At 41.4% G+C, this 16,397-nt stretch overlaps 2 protein-coding genes across 6 annotated transcripts; one reads left to right on the plus strand and one right to left on the minus strand.

Moving 5' to 3' along the window:
• Nucleotides 1-207: 207 nt before the first annotated feature.
• Nucleotides 208-16,044, minus strand: LOC106589278 (male-specific lethal 1-like 1). Of its 4 annotated transcripts, XM_014179038.2 has the most exons (10): nucleotides 7,600-7,877; nucleotides 6,075-6,853; nucleotides 5,777-5,973; nucleotides 5,361-5,689; nucleotides 5,153-5,217; nucleotides 4,940-5,007; nucleotides 4,627-4,751; nucleotides 4,379-4,451; nucleotides 3,884-3,945; nucleotides 208-2,692 (listed from the first exon to the last, which is right to left on the minus strand). In XM_014179038.2, coding segments are annotated over exons 2-10 (1,581 nt in total). In that variant the 5' UTR covers nucleotides 6,735-6,853; nucleotides 7,600-7,877; the 3' UTR covers nucleotides 208-2,690. The 4 variants fall into 4 exon arrangements, with proteins under 4 accessions (XP_014034513.1, XP_045566121.1, XP_014034511.1 ...); XM_045710165.1 differs by lacking the exons at nucleotides 3,884-3,945; nucleotides 7,600-7,877 and adding an exon at nucleotides 15,794-16,044; XM_014179036.2 differs by lacking the exon at nucleotides 3,884-3,945.
• Nucleotides 13,446-14,655, plus strand: gip (gastric inhibitory polypeptide). 2 transcript variants are annotated; one of them, XM_014179043.2, is made up of 5 exons: nucleotides 13,446-13,671; nucleotides 13,931-14,026; nucleotides 14,137-14,274; nucleotides 14,403-14,501; nucleotides 14,606-14,655. In XM_014179043.2, the coding sequence occupies exons 2-5, from the start codon at nucleotides 13,941-13,943 to the stop codon at nucleotides 14,613-14,615; spliced, it is 333 nt and encodes a 110-aa protein (XP_014034518.2). In that variant the 5' UTR covers nucleotides 13,446-13,671; nucleotides 13,931-13,940; the 3' UTR covers nucleotides 14,616-14,655. The 2 variants fall into 2 exon arrangements, with proteins under 2 accessions (XP_014034518.2, XP_014034517.2); XM_014179042.2 differs by lacking the exon at nucleotides 13,446-13,671 and having other exon boundaries at nucleotides 13,702-14,026.
• Nucleotides 16,045-16,397: the final 353 nt, after the last annotated feature.

Here is a 16,397-nt window from a genome sequence, read left to right on the forward strand (position 1 = left end):
AACCTGCTTGCCTCTACATTCTCATTGCTTTTATGCCAATGTTGTTCAAATTCAGGTATCCCAAACAGTATAATTCAAGGGGTTTTCTAAAAAAAAAAAAATTGCACTCCATTTCACTGACGGATATGGCTCCATTATTAATTACCATTATCAATCAATTTCAGAGCTTGTTAATCTACAAATCAATAACTGAAGACTAGGCTTAACTGTTAGATGTTTTTTGTTTTATTCCAAAACAAACTTGTCAATTATTGTCAACATACAATCATTATCATAGAACAATAATATTGAATGTACTCAACACTTGAACGTTTAAATAAAAAAAATAAAACAGCCATGTTTTTCATATTTACAACATTTGTTTCTGAAGACTAATTTCACATAATTTGAAAACCACTGTATTTTGTGGTCTGTAGCGTTGGAGGCCATTGTGCCAAAAGTAAAATGTTTAAGCGATAACACATCACCAGGAGCTACAGGTAACTACCAAAATAATGGAAACACTTGAGTAAATGAGGCATACAAAGTACTGTATATTGAAAGCAGGTGCTTCCACACAGGTGTAATTCCTGAGTTTATTAAGCAATTAACATCCCATCATGCTTAGAGTCATGTACACAAATTCTGGGCAGGCCATTATTTTAGCTACCATGGCTAAATCCCCATAGGATGACAATGCCCCATCCACAGGGCACGAGTGGTCACTGAATGGTTTGATGAGCATGAAATGATGTAAACCATATGCTATGGCCGTTGAAGTCCCCAGATGTAAACCCAATTGAACACATGGGATATTCTGTTGCGGCGCCTGAGACTGCGTTTCCCACCACCATCAACAAAACACCAAATGAGGGAATTTATCATGGAAGAATGCCATCACATCCCTCCAATAGAGCTCCAGACAGTTGGGCTGCATTTGCACACGCAGTCCAATTGTAATATTTTTTTCACTAGCTGGTCTTTTGACAAATCAGATCAGCCCTGAAAAATAGCTGATGTGAAAATACTTAGATGTGATTGGTCAAAAGACCAATTAGTATAAAAAGATCACAATTAGGCTGCCTGTGTAAACGCAGCCATATAGAATCTATGCCAAGGTGCAGTGAAGCTGTTCTGGCTTGTGGTGGCAAAAGGCCCTATTAAGACACTATGTTGGTGTTTCCTTTATTTTGGCAGTTACCAAGATTGTTAAATATAGCTAGAATTTAAGAAGGAAAATACCTAGCATTTAGTTTGAGTGCTCTAGCTGATTAGGCTAAACTCTAATGCCAACAAAACCCATGTTTTCTAAACTTCACCATAGGACTGATGTCTATATCTCAGTTATCTACTGCAATTAAGCGTATTCTGATGTACTGGAAAAATACACAAAAAAATGTAAAACTCAAGCAAATTCATCACGTTAGCGAATGGGCTGGAGACAAGGCAGTTGTCTGAACAAAGCAGTGCTTTTTGAATAAAGCAGCCAAATTGTCATGCTTTTGAAATTCAAACAGATGTTATTTCTCTTCTCTGAATTGCACTAAGCGGAAAGGATGTTGTTTCATTTACAGCTCTACCGTGTTAATAGTTGATATCGTTTGGACCAAATTTGTCATGCAGACTCACATAATAAAATTATGAAAACAAAACAAAGAAGCATACTGTAGAAGATCAAAGGTTCTCAAATTAATTTAAAAGCCAATGTTGTCTACCAAGAAGCAGTCAAACTTGTTTTCATGAAGCAAAGTATGGACAACGCAGAATATCAATAATTTTAGCATCAGAGGACTTTTTAAAATCTAATATTTACTGCATTTGTAATAAAAAAAACATACATGCCGAGAAAGGATCAAACACCTTATATCCACACATTAGCTCACAATGATAAAACCTTTTGCTTGAAGCGGTGTTCACATAAGGAAATATTACAGTAAATACACAAACAGGAAAAATTGTTTACAGTTTCAATCAAAGCAAAACCCAGAGCATGTAAACGCCAATGGTGCTTCCAGCGCACAGGGTTAGTTGTATATTGTACAATTCAAGCACTGCCATTCAGTCAAATCAGAAAACGCCACTTCTCTTCTTACCCTTAGATCACAGTCCCCAAGTTATTAAGTCAGGTGACAACTATGTAATAATGTAGTAATGATCAAAAGCTACACATTTTAGTGATGATGCAGTAATTAAGGAAGACTAGGTACATTACACCAAATTCCAAAACAGAACATGTGCTCCCCAATTATGCTTCACAGAACGTGCATATTACTAAATTGCTACAGTAGACATTCTAAGTAACTATTGTGGTTTACGTTATAATCACTTAGCTGTTAGTAAGGGGACTGTTATCTGAGGGGGGTACAGCTTTTCTTTCATTTTGAGTAGCATGGGCAACAAATGTACCATAGCTAACAAATTTGGTAGCCATTTTCCCAATGTACAGCAGCTCCTTCTCTAAGACAGCTGGCAAGTGACAACACGGAGGACAATGGTTTACTTTTCCACAGACTATTGAGAGTAGTGCATGCTACGCCAGTGACAGCCTAAACCCACAAAAGAAAAAAGAGAACCTTTCTGGGGAGAGAAGAGGGCTCTCTCTTTTGCTTAACACACGCAGATACCACCTCACTTCCGACAGGTACGGTGTGGCGTGTGTTTTTTGGGCACCTCGATGCGGCAGCGGCTTCGCTGCCAAGGCAGGTCAAAGTTCCTACAGAGGAAGACAATTCAGAAATACAAATGTTGACTGGAGGAAGCAGGGAAAGGTTACTGGGAAAATGCCGACCCCATAACCTAAAAACCATTTCACATTTGGTTATCATTCAATTGGCACAGCATGTGTTAAATAAAGCGAGTCTCAATTGTTTTCAGACTCATTGTATAGAACATTGTCTCAATATGCACACATGCAAACATGTTAATAATAATGACTGTTGAAATGGATAAATGTATAAAAGAAACAGTGTTTAGGAAAATTGTATTGTATAGAGATTTTGTATTTTTTTGTTCATTTTCTTTAAAGGACTTGCAAAACTACCGGTATATAAATATGCTCTGGCAATAGCAGTGGTATAAAGTACTTAAGTCAAAATTCTTTGAAAGTACTACTTAACTCTTTTTTTTGGGGTATCTGTACTTTACTATTTATGTTTTGGACAACTTTTACACCACTACATTCCTAAAGAAAAGTATGTACCTTTTACTCCATACATTTTCCCTGACACCCAAAAGTACTCATTACATTTTGAATTCTTAGCAGGACAATAAAATGGTCTAATTCACACACTTATCAAAAGAAAATCCTATGTCATCCCTACAGCTTCTTATCTGGTGGACTCACTAAACACATGCTTCATTTGCAATTGACGCCTGAGTGTTGGTGTGTGCCCCTGGCTATCCGTAAACAAATAAAAAAATAAAAAAAATTATGCCATCTGGTTTGAAGGAGTTTGAAATAATTTATACTTTTACTTTTGATACTTACGTATATTTGATCAATTCCATTTACTTTTGATACTTACGTATACTTAAAAGCAAATAATTGTAGACCTTTACTCAAGTAGTATTTTACTGGGTGACATTCACTTTTACTTGAGTCATTTTCTGTTAAGGTCTCTTTACTTTTACTCAAGAATGACAATTGGGTACTTTTTCCAACACTGGTCAATAGGTAACGTACTTGAATTACAATGTCTTCAAAATAGCATTAACGGTTTTTGAATTTACACCAGTTTGCATTCCTTTTGCCCTCTTTTGTAAATCATTAGGCCTATGCCCCCTTCTTTAAGAACAGAGGAAGGAATAGGCATCAAATTGCTTGCCTATGAGTGCTTGGGGTGTAAAATATTCACAGTTTGCTTAAAACTTTAAAGACATACTTGGGGGAAGAATAAATACTTGCATTTTGATGAAAGGTCTTTCTGTGAAACTCGCCCTGCCCCGCCACCTGCACCATGGTACCATCTTGAAAAATAAATTACGCATAGTACTGGATGAACTCAAGCTAGTGGACATAGTGATTTACATACCTAACTTATCCCCTAACTCAACTATACAAAGAAATGTCCAGTGACAAGCCTAATAAAAAAGCCTGCTTACATAGTCCTACAAGTGAACCTATAGGAAAATGTCAAAACCTGAATAAAAGGTCAAATAGACAAACAAATAACATCTCTGCATACAAATGGTATATCACACAAACTATCTGGTTCGAATGAAAGATACACAAAAAAATGCATAGATGTGTTTGTTTGGACCAAGTGCTTGGAAAAGGTTGCCATGATGTGTGATAGGGTTGTTCCCTACATGTTGAACTGAACCTACAATGAGCGTTGTAGTTGAAAAAGACTGATAGGACTACTGGTGGATGAAATCAAAAATACAAAAAAAAACTTACTGTTGAGTAAGCTTCGGCAATGGCCGGCCAAAGGCCACCACAGGCAGGAAAGGGGTGATGATTATGGACTCGACTGGAGAAAAGAAAGAAAAGGGAGTCTCAAAATCAAGACTGTGTCTGCATGCAATGAAAACATTGCTCGTAAAACTTCAGTAAGTAAATGACAGTATTAAAGGCGTAGCAACTTTATGGTTCTGTAAAAAACAACGGTTCCATGTTTAGACAGCAGATGAAGTGGCCAGTCATACCATCCTCAGTGTCCGGGTAAAATGAGGAGACCTCTGGCTCACTCTCCTGGATCCCCTTCTTCTTGTTCATGCGCTGCTGGAGGCGCTGAAACATGCGCTGCTCACGGATACGCTGAATGTCCCATCTACAAAAAACAGGATTCAGTGATAAAGAGGGATAATGAGAGAGCAAGGAATGGATGAAAACGTTAGTGGTTCAATATAGTAAATCGAGATTGCATTACACACACAAAAAATGAGCCGTAGTGAGTGAGGCTAGAGACTGACCATGAGGCATTGAGAGTAACTTGGAAGTCAGAAAACCCATTTGTACCTTTTTCTTCTCTTCTCATCCAACTCCAGCTTTGCATGGCGCTTCAAAAAGACACTGTCGTCCAGCATCTTGGTAAAACAACACAAACACATGGTTGATGTGGTTAAGGACCATTTGCAGGGATAAATGCTGAGTTGAAAATTGTGTGGCATTACAGGTTTTATTTCTGACTCTCAGTTTAAATTGTAAAGCCTGTGTGCTCTCCTCTCTCACCTCTGGGATGTCACTGGCAGCCTCCTCATCCAAGGGCTCCATACTGTTTTCCTTCCAGGATGGAACTGGAAAACAGAACAGTGTAAAAAAAGACATAGGACTAATAACAATACTATTTGGATTTCTACATTATTGTTCATTGCGAGGCAATACTACCCAGCTTAACACTTGGAACGGAACAACTGGCATGTGTGGTGGGACTACTCACTGGCTACAACTTCCTCTTTCTTCGGGGATGGGGATGGCTCACGTTGGGGGGAGGGGGGCGGCTGATGCCAGCGACACAGGTACATCTCAGTAGTAGACATGAAAGGGAGCTCCTCCATCTGATCGGTGTGCTCCGGGTCCTCTTTGCTCGGGTGCAGAGTATCCCTCTCCACCGGTGACCGACCAAACCCCATCTTCTCTGGGGTTTCTTTACTGCGCAGCTCCCTCTGATATGGTGAGCCAGCTCCACACTCTGACTTAGGGGAGGTGAACTTAGAGCCTTTCCCTCCTCGTGACTTCTGGATTTTTGAGTCCAGGAAGCAAAATTTCCTGCATGAGCAGAGCAGATGTATTAGTGAGTAGAAGATAGTTTGACTGAGGATAAGTGAATGCAGAGTAGTATTTGGGGTCTGTTACCTCTTGAGGCCTTTGCCGCCTCGACTGAAGGGGATTGTCCTGGGGGTGGGAGTCTGTGGGCTGTCACACACTTCTAGATCCCACAGGTCCTCTTTATCTGGGGTCCAGGGCTCTAGTGGCTGAAATAGGCGCTTATCACGTGGGTCCTTCCTCGTCAGCTGCAAGCGACGCTCCATGCGCTCAATACGCGCCAGCAACTATGTATGCAGACATGTTTCTTTAAATGATTTGGTTCTAAACAAATGACAGCGTTACTGTCATCTACAAACAATTAGACACTTTAATATACTGTGCATACCGTCTCCTTGTCTGCTTTCAGCTCATCTATCTCCTTGTCCTTGGACTGCAGCTGTTGTTGCTGTTGTTCAATCAAGTCCAGCTGAAGGAGGAGAATCTGCCGGAGGCAGGTGGCCTGTGTGTGGGGGTTAGCAGGGGTTTTTCTGATGTTCCTCCACTTGCCCTCTGTGCTGAACTCAATGGATGCAGTGTTGACAACTCCTCCAGGGGAGACCCCTCTGGTACTCTCATCAGTACCAGCATCCTTGGAGTTATTGTTTGAAACCAACTCTTTATTATCCATACCTTCACTCAGAAAGTGTTTACCTTTCATTGGGATTCCCTCACCCCCCATTTGTCTGACAGAGGATGACGGCACCCCTGTGCTTCCCCAATTGTCACCTTGAACCAGTGCCCCTCCTGCTTTATTTTGTGCAGCCACCACTGGGGCCCGAATTATGTATTTCTGGTCTAGGATCTTAGTTTTGCTGAGGTTCTCCCCTCCAGTGTTGTGGATGTCCCCGTGTACGTCATGGACATCTATGACAAAGTCACAGGTTTCTCTCTTGATGGTTATGGAGTTCACAACATTTGCATTTCCAATTTGTGATTTGTCAAAGTCAATTCTCTCAGTGTCCAGCTTAAATCCTGCATTAGCAAACAAAGTGGATCTCATAGTCATGGCGAATACAACTTAGATGTTATTGAACTAGCATTACAGAATAACTGCTTATTCTGCAAAGCAGTCAAGTGTCATTGATGCCTATTTCCTGTTTCATTGAGCCTGGATCAGTCTTCCTCCTGTAATAGAAAGAAGTTATCATAAGTATTGCAACCAACATTCATTGACTGCTATTGGGTCTAAATAAAATGTGCTGTCTAGCAAGCTAGCTAGCTAGGCACAATGTTGCTCAATGACTGGCAACCTCACTAGTTACAACAACTGACTGACATTAAATACTGCACTGCGCCTGACTGCTGGGTACCCTTTCACCAGCTAACGTTAGTTAACTATCTAAAACTATACAACATTTCAGCTAGCAAGCTAACTGTACAGGACAAACAAGTTAGCTAGCTAGTTAACGAACACTGAGTCTCCCAGCATCTAGTTAGCGTCTAACGTTTGTAGCTAACATTAGGTTGCTAGCTAACTAGCTTGTTACGTAGGGTCTATTATTTAAAAATTGGATAACAAATATTGCTTGCACACCCTCATGGTCCTGCCGAAGGGTTTGGTAGCTAGCCATTTTTACTGAAAAATACAAGGGTGCACGGGGGTAGCAGTTGGCTAGAGTGGTTCGTGCTTCTAGCAAGTGTTAGCTAGCACTTCGATATTTCCTCCATTTTAGTCCATCACGCATTGCCATTGATGAAAATCATAGCGAACAGTATTTCACTGCACTGCCACTGACTCGCTGCATGCGAAAGGGACTTGGAGGAAGTACGTAACAACCTACTGAAAATAAGTTCTAATAAGTTAGCATATAGTTTCACCGAGCATGGTATTTTGTGTTATCCCTCATTGTCGTAATATTTCTCAAACTCACCTAGTATGTTCATGTTCCACTCTTGCATACTTGTTTAAAGCGCCCAAGATGGCGCATGCGTAGATACGGCAAATGGTCATGTTTTTGTGTTTTGGGAAGAATAAAGTTGAAGAAAAGCATCAGTAGATGACATCGATGAGCTGGAAATAGGCTTGGTCCACAGAGTTTTTACACCCCTCTGTAAATATATTATAGTTTATTGACCTTTGTCAAAGAGGGTCCATATCGCAGGAGGCTGCTGAGGGGAGGACGGCTCATAGTAATGGCTGGAACAGAGCAAATGGAATTGAATCAAACACATGGAAACCACGTATGTGTTTGATGTATTTGATATCATTCCACTGAGCCCGTCCTTCCCAATATACTGAACAAAATAATATAACAGCAACATGCAACAATTTCCAAGATTTTGAGGAGTTACAGTTCATATAAGGAAACCAGTCAATTGAAATGTATTAATTAGGCCCTAATCTATGGATTTCACATGACTGGGCAGGGGCACAGTCATGATGGGCCTGGGAGGGCATAGACCCAGCCAATGAGAATGAGTTTTCCCCACAAAAATGGTTTATTACAGAGAGAAATTCTCCTCAGCACCCCCTCAGACAATCCCGCAGGTGAATAAACCATAAGCTGGATGTGGAGGTCCTGGGCTGGCGTGGTTACACGTGGTGTGCAGTTGTGTGCCAGTTTGACGTACTGCCAAATTCTCTAAAACTACATTGGAGGTGGTTTATGATAGAGAAATTAACATTAAATTCTCTGGTAACAGCTCTGGTGGACATTGCTGCAGTCAGCATGCCAATTGCTTGCTCCCTCAAAACTTGACACATGTGTGGCATTGTGTTGTGTGACAAAACTGCACATTTTAGAGTGGCCTTTTATTGTCCCCAGTACATGCATCTGTGTAATTATATGCCACACCTGTCAGGTAGATGGATTATTTTGGCAAAGGATAAATTCTCATGTAAACAAATTTGTGCACAGAATTTGAGAGAAATAAGTTTTTTGTGCATATTGAACATTTCTGGGATCTTTCATTACAGCTCATGAAATATGGGACCAACACTTTACAGGTTGCATTTATGTTTTTGTTCAGTATATATAGATAGACCTATGTTTTGAAACCTCTTTGCCTCTGTAACTGTAGCAAACATGTTCTTACATGTCAGGTGAGTCAGGTGATTCTCTTCAATTACCAATTTCTCACACCTGTGCTTCTTTATCTTGTACTCATAAACATTTCCATGTGTTTTTACTTTTAATAGTGGAGAAGATGAGGGCTCAGTTGACATTTGGCCTGCAAAAAGCAGCTCATGTTCCGTCTGATGCAATTGTATACATGTATGTTTATGCTTCACAATAAAACCTATTTGAAATTATATTCAGCGTGCAAGGTAGAGATGAATGGGGAATGTTTCGTATTTTTTGCGTTCTCTGTGATGCATATTGTGAGACACAGGTGGGCTTAACCTTGTCACACCTTTAGCAACAATATTAGACTTAAAAATAATCATCCAGCGATCATACACTGTTTACCAGGGGGCAGGGCTACCGACGTAAAGGCTCATCTGAAGAGGGTGCTGGCTAAGGCTAAAACTGGCGAGCATAGAGAGTATAGGGATATTGTTATCCACGTCGGCACCAACGATGTTAGGATGAAACAACCAGAGGTCACCAAGCGCAACATAGCTTCAGTGTGTAAATTAGCTAGAAAGATGTGTCGGCATTGAGTAATTGTCTCTGGCCCCCTCCCAGTTAGGGGGAGTGATGAGCTCTACAGCAAAGTCTCACAACTGGTTGAAAACTGTTTTCTGCCCCACCCAAAAGATAGAATTTGTAGATAACTGGCCCTCTTTCGGGGACTCACTCACAAACAGGACCAAGCCTGGTCTGCTGAGGAGTGACAGACTCCATCCTAGCTGGAGGGGTGCTCTCATCTTATCTATCAACATACACAGGGCTCTAAATCCTCTAGCTCCACAATGAGATAGGGTGCAGGCCAGGCAGCAGGCTGTTTGCCAGCCTGCTAGCTTAGTGGAGTCTGCCACTAGCACAGTCAGTGTAGTAAGCTCAGCTTTCCCCATTGAGATCGTGTCTGTGCCTCGATCTAGGTTAGGAAAAACTAAATATGGCGGTGTTCGCCTTGACAATCTCACTGGAATAAAGACCTCATCCATTCCTGTCATTATTGAAAGAGATTGTGATATCTCACATCTCAAAATGGGGCTACTTAATGTTAGATTCCTCACTTCCAAGGCGGTCATAGTCAATGAACTAATCACTGATCATAATCTTGATGTGATTGGCCTGACTGAAACAACTCTGATGAATTTACTGTGTTAAATGAGGCCTCTCCTCCTGGTTACACTGGTGACCATATCCCCTGCGCATCCTGCAAAGGTGGAGGTGTTGCTAACATTTACGACAGCATATTTAAATTTACAAAAAAATAAATGACTGTGATTAGTCATGAAATCTATGCAGCCTACTCAATCACTGTTTATAGCTACTGTTTACAGGCCTCCTGGGCCACATACAGCATTCCTCACTGAGTTCCCTGAATTCCTATCAGACCTTGTAGTTATGGCAGATAATATTCACATGGGAAAGTCCACAGACCCACACCAAAAGGCTTTCGGAGCTATCATCGACTAAGTGGGTTATGTCCAACATGTCTCCGGACCTACTCATTGTCACAGTCATACCCTGGATCAAGCTTTGTCCCCTGGAAAAAATATTGTGGATTAAAAAAAAAATCCTCATAATCCTGGACTATCAGACCACCATCTTATAACATTTGCAATTGCAACAAATAATCTGCTCAGACCACAACCAAGGATCATCAATAGCTGTGCTATAAATTCTTGGACAACAAAAAGATTCCTAGATGCCCTTCCAAACTCCCTCCACCTACCCAAAGACATCAGAGTACAAAAATCGGTTAACCACCTAACTTAGGATCTGCATTTAACCTTGAGTAATACCCTAGATGCAGTCGCACCCCTAAAAATGAAAAATATTTGTCACAAGAAATTAGCTCCATGGTATACACAAAATACCCGAGCCCTGAAGCAAGCTTCCAGAAAATTGGAATGCAAATGGCGCTCCAACAAACTGGAAGTCTTCTGACTAGCTTGGAAAGACAGTACCGTGCAATATCGAAGAGCCCTCACTGCTGCTCGATCATCCATTTTTCCAACCTAATTGAGGAGAATAAGAAAAATCCTAAATGTATTTTTGATACTGTCGCAAAGCTAACTAAAAAGCAGCATTCCCCAAGAGAGGATGGCTTTCATTTCATCAGTGACAAAAAGATCCAAAGCGCAGTTATCTTTGACAAAAAGATCCAAACGCTCAGTTGTCCTGAGTCTGCACAGGATTGCCAGGACCTAGGATCAATGGAGCCACTCAAGTTTTTTTTATCCTGGTCATGGCCTCTATAAACCTTCAAGCTGCATACTGGACCCAATCCTAACTAAACTACTGAACGAGCTACTTCCTGTGCTTGCCCCTGCAATGTTGAACATAATAAATGGCTCCCTATCCTCCGGATGTCTACCGAACTCACTAAAAGTGGCAGTAATAAAGTCTCTTGAAAAAGCTAATTATCGGCCTATATCGAATCTCCCATTCCTCAGCAAAATGTTTGAAAAAGCTGTTGCGCAGCAACTCACTGCCTTCCCGAAGACAAATAATGTATACGAAACGCCCTGCCCCCCAGTCTGGTTTTAGACCCCATCATAGCACTGAGACTGCACTTGTGAAAGTGGTAAATTACCTTTTAATGGCGTCAGACCAAGGGTCTACATCTGTCCTCGTGCTCCTACACCTTACTGCTGCTTTTGACACCATTGATCACCACATTCTTTGGGAGAGATTGGAAACACAGTTCATCTTGATGGTTGTACAGCGTGGTCTCAAATAAAACTGTGAAGGACCTCAGCGTTACTCTGGACCCTGATCTCTCTTTTGACAAACATATCAATAATATTTCCAAGACAGCTTTTTTCCATCTTCGTAACATTGAAAAAATCAGAAACGTTTTGTCAAAAAATTATGCAGAAAAGCTAATCCATGCTTTTGTCACTTCTAGATTAGACTACTGCAGTGCTCTACTCTCCGGATACCCAGATAAAGCACTAAATAAACTTCAGTTAGAGCTAAACACGGCTGCTAGAATCTTGACTAGAACCCCATAATTTGATCATATTAGTGCTAGCCTCTCTACACTGGCTTCCTGTTAAGGCTAGGGCTGATTTCAAGGTTTTACTGCTGACCTACAAAGCATTACATGGGCTTGCTCCTACCTATCTCTCCGATTTGGTCATGCTGTACATACCTACACGTACGCTATGGTCACAAGACGCAGGCCTCCTTATTGTCCCTAAAATGTCTAAGCAAACAGCTGGAGGCAGGGCTTTCTCCTATAGAACTTAATTTTTATGGAATGGTCTGCCTATCCACGTGAGAGACGCAGACTCGGTCTCGACCATTAAGTCTTTACTGAAGACTCATCTCTTCTATTACGGGGGCTGAGTCACTGGCTTACTGGTGCTCTTCCATGCCTTGAGTGGGTTGAGTAACTGACGTGATCTTCCTGTCCGGTTTTGCACCCCCTCGTGCTTGTGCTGTGGAGGAGATCTTCGTGGGATATATTCAGCCTTGTCTCAGAGTAGTAGGTTGGTGGTCTGTTGATATCCTGTGTGGGGTCTGTGCTTTGGCAAAGTGGGTGTGGTTATATCCTGCCTGGTTGGCCCTGTCCGGGGGTATCGTTGGAAGGGGCCACAGTGTCCACCGACCCGACCCCGTCTCAGCCTCCAGTATCTATGCTGCAATAGTCTATGTGTTGGGGGGCTAGGGTCAGTCTGTTACATCTGGTGTAATTTTCCTGTCTTATTTGGTGTCCTGTGGGAATTTAAATATGCTCCCTCTAATTCTCTCTCTCTCCCTCTTTTCCTCCCTTGCCTTAGGACCTGAGCCCTAGGACCATGCCTCAGGACTATATGGCCTGATGACTCCTGGCTGTCCCCAGTCCACCTGGTTGTGCTGCTGCTCCAGTTTCAACTGTTCTCCCTGCGGCTATGGAATCCTGACCTGTTCACTGGACATTCTACCTTGTCCCAGACCTGCTGTTTTTGACTCTCTCTCGCTCTCTATGCCACACCTGCTGTCTCGACCTTTGAATGCTTGGCTGTGAAAGCCAACTGACATTTACTCCTGAGGTACTGACCTGTTGCACCCTCTACAACCACTGTGATTTATTTGACCCTGCTGGTCATCTATGAACTTTCAAACATATTGAAGAACAATCTGGCCTTAATGGCCATGTACTCTTATAATCTCCATCAGCCAGAAGAGGACTGGCCACCCCTCAGAGCCTGGTTCCTCTCTAGGTTTCTTCCTAGGTTCCTGCCTTTCTAGGGAGTTTTTCCTAGCCACCATGCTTCTACATGTTTGGGGGTTTTAGGCTGGGTTTCTGTATAGCACTTTGTGACATCTGCTGATGTAAGAAGGGCTTTATAAATACATTTGATTGATTGATAGCATATTAAAACCATTACAACACCATCTGTTATATTTAAGACAAATCATGTTTTTCCATCTCAAGGACCATTTTAGATTTAAATATAGCTGCATGCAACTCAAAATGTGTTACATCACTGAAAACATTAACCTTTTACTTAACTTCCATATCTTCTAGTTTGAGCATTAAGTTGTTCACTTCTCAATTGTTTCCCATCTAGCCCCATTCAGATTAGCCTAATAGCCCAGTAAGGTTTACACTGGTCATATTAAGGGTAGTTACCGCTCATCTAGAGAGCAATTTTAACCACCCTATTATTTTACTCAGCAGAGAAAAACCGACTTTTATAGTTCTGAATTTATTAGAAAGCTTGCTTATCGGAAGTATGTGTATGTTATTGTCATGAATTTCCCTAATGTAGTGGAACCTAGGTGTTATTCTGGTCACGACACAAATCACCTCTGAGAAACTGTATAAAAGGACAAATGTCTTGTAGCAACTCACAAAAAGCTTGCATTTCTCAGTGAAGAATCTCCATTCTCAAGGTAAGATACTTTTCAAAACTTTTCCTCCTGCTCAAACTATCAATTTCTACTTTATACATAAATGCTTGTTTCTAGCTTACTGTATGTGTAATATATGTTTACCTTAATAAATAGCAGTTATTTAGAAATTAATCACAAACAAAAAATATATGTTCTGCATTGTAAGTGTAACACATTTTCCTCAATTCCAGATGTGTTTTTTTTTCTCTTCCTCACTTTCTATGCCTCTCTCTTCTATTCTTTCCTCTACCTTGTTTAGTTTTGTCACCATGAAGGTAGCATTGTTTGTACTGGTGCTCCTCTGCGTGGCTGGAATGCTGCATGCTGAGGCCTCGGACCAGTCTGGAGAGAACAGGTCAGATCCTACATCTGAGATGTCTGCCCATTTGATGTTGATGTGGTGTCCCCTGCATGATCTAATATCTCCATTCCTCTTTCATGTTTGTGTTTATGTCTGGTTGTCAGTCTCACAGAAAATGGACAGGGTTTGGGTAGAAGATATGCTGAGTCAACCATTGCCAGTGACATGAGCAAAATCATGGACTCCATGGTTCAGAAGAATTTTGTCAACTTCCTGCTCTACCAGAAGGAGAAAAAGAGCATGTAAGTAAAATTGACCATAGAGTTTGAAATGACTATAATTGCTACAATTCAGAACTTGATATATTGTAGAAACTGAGAGCAAATTCAGTCACTAACAACGACTATAATAGAATCAAAAACTGTCACAGGTCTAATGTCACTCCGGAGGAAGATCCAGGGGCTCGTTTGTACAACAATCTCCTGAAAAAGCTTGCACTGTGCATCCGCAGCAAGGGACACAGATCCATGTGAGTTCAATCTGTGAAGATATTAACTTCAATATGAACTTCAATATGAATTATTTATTGTGTCATCTTATTATAAGATTTTCCTATTTGTTTCCTCACTACAGGACCCAGTGATGTTTTAAAGAATATCAGCAAATTACCAACATAGGTGAGAGAATGATGCAAAGAGAAACCTGAAGTCAACCACAACATTATGACAATTTAGAGAAAAATGTATGCTTTCTATTTTGTTATGAATCCAGAATGTCTTACCTTTTTCATAAATAATTGCTAAGGGGAAATTAAATTATTGAACTAGTAAACAAAGATTGGTCTCACTGGGTAGTAATTTCATCTAGCATTTAGCATGAGAAACATTTCACAAAAGTAACAAATCAAATGGCCAAAAAATCGAACACAGTAATATTTTCACAAATGTCAAACATTTTCACAAATGTCATATCTTAAAAAAGGGTCCTACTGGTCATATTGAAAGAATAACATGGTCCTTTGCATATCTTGAGAAGAAGAGGCTTCATAGACAACTAACTAGGCAACAACTAGAACAGAGTTTGCTACTTGGCTTTATTATAATAATTGTTGTCCAACCAGGGTGTTTGGACAAAAATGGGCCTCCCCTCATTAGTCAGTAAGTGACAGTAAGTGACAGTATTCAACTCTAGATGAATGGCTATGTCTCTCAACGGGCAGAGCGCACCTTTTCGGTTGGAAGAGAAGATGCGGGCAAATGAATGACGCGGGCAAATGAATGGAGGTAGAACGAAAGAAGATGGAAGAAAGTGGAACATATTATTAATAAATATGGAGTGGGGGATTGCACAAGCCTTCTGGAAGATCTGGTGAAGGAATGTGAACGTGAAGAGAGTGAGGGTGAATTAATTGTGGTGGCAGGTGCAGTGATGACCGCCGGGAAGGAGCTCAGTGTGGAGAGATAACCAGTGTGGTGAGGAAGGTTGGCGCCAAGTGGAAAAATGGGGATAATTGCTATAGTAGATCAGAGATGGAACCTATCAAGAGTATGGATGTAGTATATGCGCAGAGCCTATGCGCAGGGCCTCATCCCGAGGATGAAAACAATGATTTTGGCCCAGTGGGAGTGAGATTTGTGGAGAATGGATCCTTGCATTTTAGCTGATCCATATGTGGTATCAGGTTGGGTGGAGAAGAGGTTGGGGATTGTTGAGTTGGTGAGAATAACTCTGAGTGGAATAGCGATGATTTATTGTGTTTCTTCAGTCCAAAGAGAGCGGGCACTCCGGATCACACGATTAGGGACAAGAAATGTGACTTACTTTGCTCTCCGGAGCAGGGAGCCGTTGAAAGAGTGATAGCGGGGTGGCATTAAGTGTTGAGGATCAGTTGAAATTCAAGATTCCCGGTGTCTGTGACGCCCGCCGTTGGTTGCGGTGGAGAGCGTGGGGGAAACAGAGAAGACATTTTCTGTCCTGCTGAGTTTTGATGTAGTCTTTGCCCGACAAGGTCAAGTTAGGAAGTGTAAGTTATCCCGTGAGAGCTTTTGTTCTGAAAATACTTTATGGGCATGTTGTAGCAGTGTGTAGGAGGGGGATTCCAGTCGGATAAACACTCCAAACAGCCAACCCGACCCCTCGGTGGTGTCTGCATGGTCCTAAAGTACACCTATACGGTGTTTAGTATCACATTCCAATGATAAACTGGGGGGGACTGTCCGGTGAAAGAAAGGAAGGTTGAGGTTGTCAGGGTTAGAGTAGTACAGAAAGTATCATATGCCGAAGCAGTGAAGAGAGTGGTAGAGGATGATGGTTACAGGGTGAGGGATACTGAGAGGATTCCTGTGAGTAGGCAGAAACCAAGAGAGCGTGATGGGAAGAATATGTGCGTCAGTAAGGTGGGCTTTTTAGCATTCATAGCCATGGT

This window comes from Salmo salar, chromosome ssa28, assembly GCF_905237065.1.
Source record: "Salmo salar chromosome ssa28, Ssal_v3.1, whole genome shotgun sequence".
NCBI classification, from domain to species: domain Eukaryota; kingdom Metazoa; phylum Chordata; class Actinopteri; order Salmoniformes; family Salmonidae; genus Salmo; species Salmo salar.